This window comes from Trachymyrmex cornetzi, unplaced genomic scaffold (assembly GCF_001594075.2).
Source record: "Trachymyrmex cornetzi isolate Tcor2-1 unplaced genomic scaffold, Tcor1.1 scaffold16, whole genome shotgun sequence".
Lineage (NCBI taxonomy): Eukaryota > Metazoa > Arthropoda > Insecta > Hymenoptera > Formicidae > Trachymyrmex > Trachymyrmex cornetzi.
The window spans coordinates 4,893,745-4,898,239 of NW_017296201.1; the positions used below are offsets into that span (position 1 = coordinate 4,893,745).

Here is a 4,495-nt window from a genome sequence, read left to right on the forward strand (position 1 = left end):
TGATACACATAAAAAAACAAGATAGTGGACTTAACAAACAAAGTGATACGGAAAAATTTCCTGAAATTTACCTTCCAATTATTGATAATTACCTCTCTACTTTCTAAGAACAATCCCCTCTTCGTTTCTTCCCTTTCCAATTTCCTTAAATTGTTTATATATTCTGTCGCTCTTTTTTTTTTGTCATATGTTTGTCACACATTGTCAAGAATTGTTCTCGCAGTAGATTCTCAAATGGTTAAAAAAATTTTTACAATAAGTCTGAATTAATTATATTAAAAGAACTGTGTTGCAGAATACGTGGTAAGATAGATTTTTGATCTAATATCGCCTTTCGGTTTAATGAAAATTTGGTATTAATTTCTTCTTTTAATTATTATTGGTATAAAATTATTTAGAATTTGGCAATTACGTTGTTCTCACAGTTTTTCAAAAAGCTTCATTTTTCAAAAATAAAAGGATCACATTTTGAAAGAATAAAAATATAAAACTGACGACTGTAATTTTGGCAATTCTATTGACTTATTTTTTCAAGTATGAAGGAATAAACATCAGGTGAATTGAACAATTGTAAATTAATCAAGATATAATTTTAATTGACGACTGTTTTAATGCGACTTTTTCAATAATATTTATCCGATTGTTGAACATTGTAACCTCATCAAGTGTTTTATATGACGACTTTTTAATTGCGGATATTTTAATACTTATTGTTTGTCTGGTTTTTAATTGAATGTATTTATGTTATACTAATTTAATCACGCGAAAATCATATTTTATTGTGCTGAAGATGGTCAAATTTTGACCGAAACGTCTACGAAACAATTTTTATTATTGTTATGATATATTTTTAGATATATGACTTCACAATAACGTCTTGTGCTGTAGCTATTGCTTATTTTGATTGATATTATTCTAATAATATAAATAGTCAGTAATTTCTTTTTCCGAAAAAATTTTTATCTTTGACTGTCAAATTACTCGTTTTTTCTCAATACTAAGAAAAATATATTAAAATATTTTTAAATTTTATCTAAAACCCATAAAAATAGAAGTTTTCGATTCGAACCAGGGGATGGTCCGATTTGGATGGACCCATTGGTTTCAAATCGGACCGGAAAAAGCATTTTTACGTTTTCCATTATAGTCCAACACAAGTGAGTGATACGTCAAAATGGTCTAAAGCAAAAATGAAGGGAATTAAATGATCTTTCCAATGGCACCTTCGATTTTACGATCGACTTTATTTACGCCTTATAGAGAGCAAAAACTGCAAATATGTCCGATTTAGACCACTCTCCCCTACTCATAAAGTTATAATAAAAAAATATTCGAATGTCTAAAAAGCACATCTAAAAAAGGTTGTAAATCTCTAGGAAACTCGGTAACTCGAGTTTTACTCCTTCTCTACAAGACGTTTTCTCCTTACGCAAATCATATCCCTCTCGTGGCGGAGCCGCCTACTTATTTACTAAATTGTAATATTGCAACAATATCTAAATTGCAACATTTTCTATAAAATATTAAAATTACAGTATTTTGCAATATTGTTGCAATATTTCCAATAAAATAATAAAATTTCGATATTGCAGCAATAATAGACTAATTATATTTGTGAGAATGTGCGGAGATCTATAATTTGTTCATAAAAATTAAGTTAAATGTTTATTTAATTATTTATTTTTTTATGATGAGATAGTATTCATTTTTATTAATAATGAGGCTATTAAAGTAGCTTGTAACTAGATAAAAGATTATATAATAAAAAGAAAAATGCTAATTATTACTTTATTTATATAAATATATAAATATATTTTGGCTTAAACAAAGAATCTCTAAAATCGGCTTTCAGTTCTCTTTGGAGAACTTCTTATTTCGGAGTATTTCTATTAAAAAAACATCAAATCGGTTAAGAAATACAGCCCGTAAATTGTGATGAATAGAAAATTTTGCGTGCGTCGAGTAGTACGCGACATCACCAGAGAAATTAGTTACCGCAACGAGTTAAATTTCTAGAATTTAAGAAACGATATAGAATAGAGTAAAAGGCACAATATTTTAAGAGATCCTTCAGATGTATTCTAATAAAATAAATTTTATTAAAAACCCCAAGAGCGCCAAGATGGAAGTATAACACTTTTTTTTAAATGTTAATGAAGTATACATTTTAAAATAACCTTCATATCGCTTGCACGCGTACGTCACTTATGCGTGCAGGCGATATAAAAATGTCAATTAGAGCACTCATATGTGCCTCATATGTCCACCGCACACGTGCAGCACTCACATGTAGGAGCGATATAAGCCTTAAATAAGGACGCAATTACATTGTGACGATTATTATGCAAATATGCAAAGTCGCTGTACGGGCATTTTGTTATCTGGGTAATTTCGTCGCTCAGCATTGCCTTTATCCGCTATATTGGTCACATTCAATTTGTTTTCAACATTGCCTGCAAGTGAGTAAACTCGTTCCTGAATATTCGGATTAATATATGTCGATCGGCTTTAGCACCGCGAGTTCATCATCGAAACTCCTCGAAAGCGTGATACAAATCTCTTAAGGGGATCCTAAAGACGTCTGTATTACCGACTAAACACGTATAATTTTTGTATAGCGAATATATTCTTTTTCTCTTTGACGGATTCGAAAATCCTTTTCCAGGATTAAAGTATACGCATTAATACGTGTTTGTGAAATGGAGTCTACGCTGAGAATGATCAAAAATTTCGAAATCGATATATTTTTTACAATTTCTTAGTGTAACATGGCGTCTCAGCTGTCAAGTCGTGACAACATTTGCTTGATATGAAAGCTTTGCAACCCGAACGTACGAAATAATAATTCCCAAACACGTAATTTGCACGAACATATAATACAACGTCGAGTTCTTAGAATTAGATTTAGACGCTTTATCGCGACGAATTCTTCGCATACAAAAATTGACACGTATGTATGACTGCGTGTATCATAACTGCGTGAGATATTGCTGGGTAGTATATGGTCTGTTTTCTGTTCCTGCACTAAACTGTTATAGAACTCTCTTTCTCGCTTTAAACAAATATCAAACATATATCTATCTCACTTTAAGTTCCAAAAGTGTACACTAGTTCAGCCATAAAAAACAGACCTATAGAAAGACATATCGATGGGCGGCGGGCGGCGCGCGGCGCGACATCTAGTGGTTTCGTTGAAGTTTAAATTATATAGTTTATAACTATTGTGCACGAATTAATCTACGCAACGCTTTGTCTTAAAATATTTCGCTTATTATTCTTAATATTGTTAAAATACTTCGCTTACAAAATGTGCAATTATAGATTGCTAAAGTTTATAATTGTAGTATACTTTGACAATTTGCACAATTATTTCTACATTAAAAGTTTGTTTAGCATTCAACTTTCTGTACTGTATGTTATATTCAACCGGTAATTTTGCGATGCGAAGTTATTTATATATATACGTATAACAGTATTAAACTTATAAAACTGAAATTTACCAAAGTGCGACTTGAAATACTTCATTCGCAAAAAGCAAATAAAGAATAAAATTATGTAAGAAATATTACTTTAAATATTAAACGCCACTACGATCTGAACGTTAAGATGTTGAATTATTATATATGTATATTCATATTAAATAAATTCATTTTAGAAATTATAATTGCGTGCCAATATGGTTGTCGGACTTTCAACGCAATCATTCTGAAATATTAATAATCCCCCAAAATATCTTAAATTTAATCTTAAAAAACTGTAATAAACTTATTGCAGAAAATATTGCCTCAGCCGGGAGTCGAACCCAGATCTCTTGCATTCCGTACGAGCATCCTAAGTCTTTAGATCATATTAAGATAAATTTTCAACGATAAGGAGAGAGAGAGGAAATATTTCTTATTTGCAAAACCATTCAGATAATAAATTATCAACATTTCTTTGATACGATTGTCAGATTTTGTATACAATGTAGAAAGTAGCATAATACTAGACAATTGTCAATCTTTTATTAATTAACTAGAAGTCAATAGAAAAGAAAATGTAGATAGTATCCCGATAGATTAGAAGTGATCTTAAATATTAATAAGCATAAGACATATTTTTTAATCTTACGTAATTTCAAATTAAATTTTATAGGCACATCTTCGTGTGTATCATATATATCAGATTTAGAACAATCAGTTGACAACGTCGTATGAGATTAATAACGATGATGATACAACTATTATTCTTAATTCCCTTGATCGCTATTGACTATGGTGAGTATTCTAAGACAAATTTGACCAGCTTTGTGTATGTGTTCTGTGTGTCTGTAATCATTTAATTTATTTAAATTCATAAATATATATATAATGAGTTAGTAACAAATCTTATACAGGTGCATCAATGAAATTAGTAACGAGAATTGTAGGAGGAAGACGTGCCTATCCAGGTGAAATCCCATATCAGGTAAGCCAGTAAAACATTCTTGATCAATATCATTAATCTTAATTTTATT

General features: G+C 30.1%; 1 protein-coding gene across 1 annotated transcript in view; it reads left to right on the forward strand.

Moving 5' to 3' along the window:
• The first annotated feature begins 267 nt into the window (after positions 1 to 267).
• The window catches only part of LOC108758658 (mite allergen Der p 3), a 6,859-nt gene continuing 2,631 nt past the window's right edge, over positions 268 to 4,495 (forward strand). The window contains exons 1-3 of the mRNA XM_018503705.1: positions 268 to 303; positions 4,135 to 4,256; positions 4,376 to 4,446. Of these exons, the coding sequence (XP_018359207.1) occupies positions 4,193 to 4,256; positions 4,376 to 4,446 (135 nt within the window). The 5' untranslated portion in view covers positions 268 to 303; positions 4,135 to 4,192. The remainder of the gene's footprint in view (positions 304 to 4,134; positions 4,257 to 4,375; positions 4,447 to 4,495) is intronic.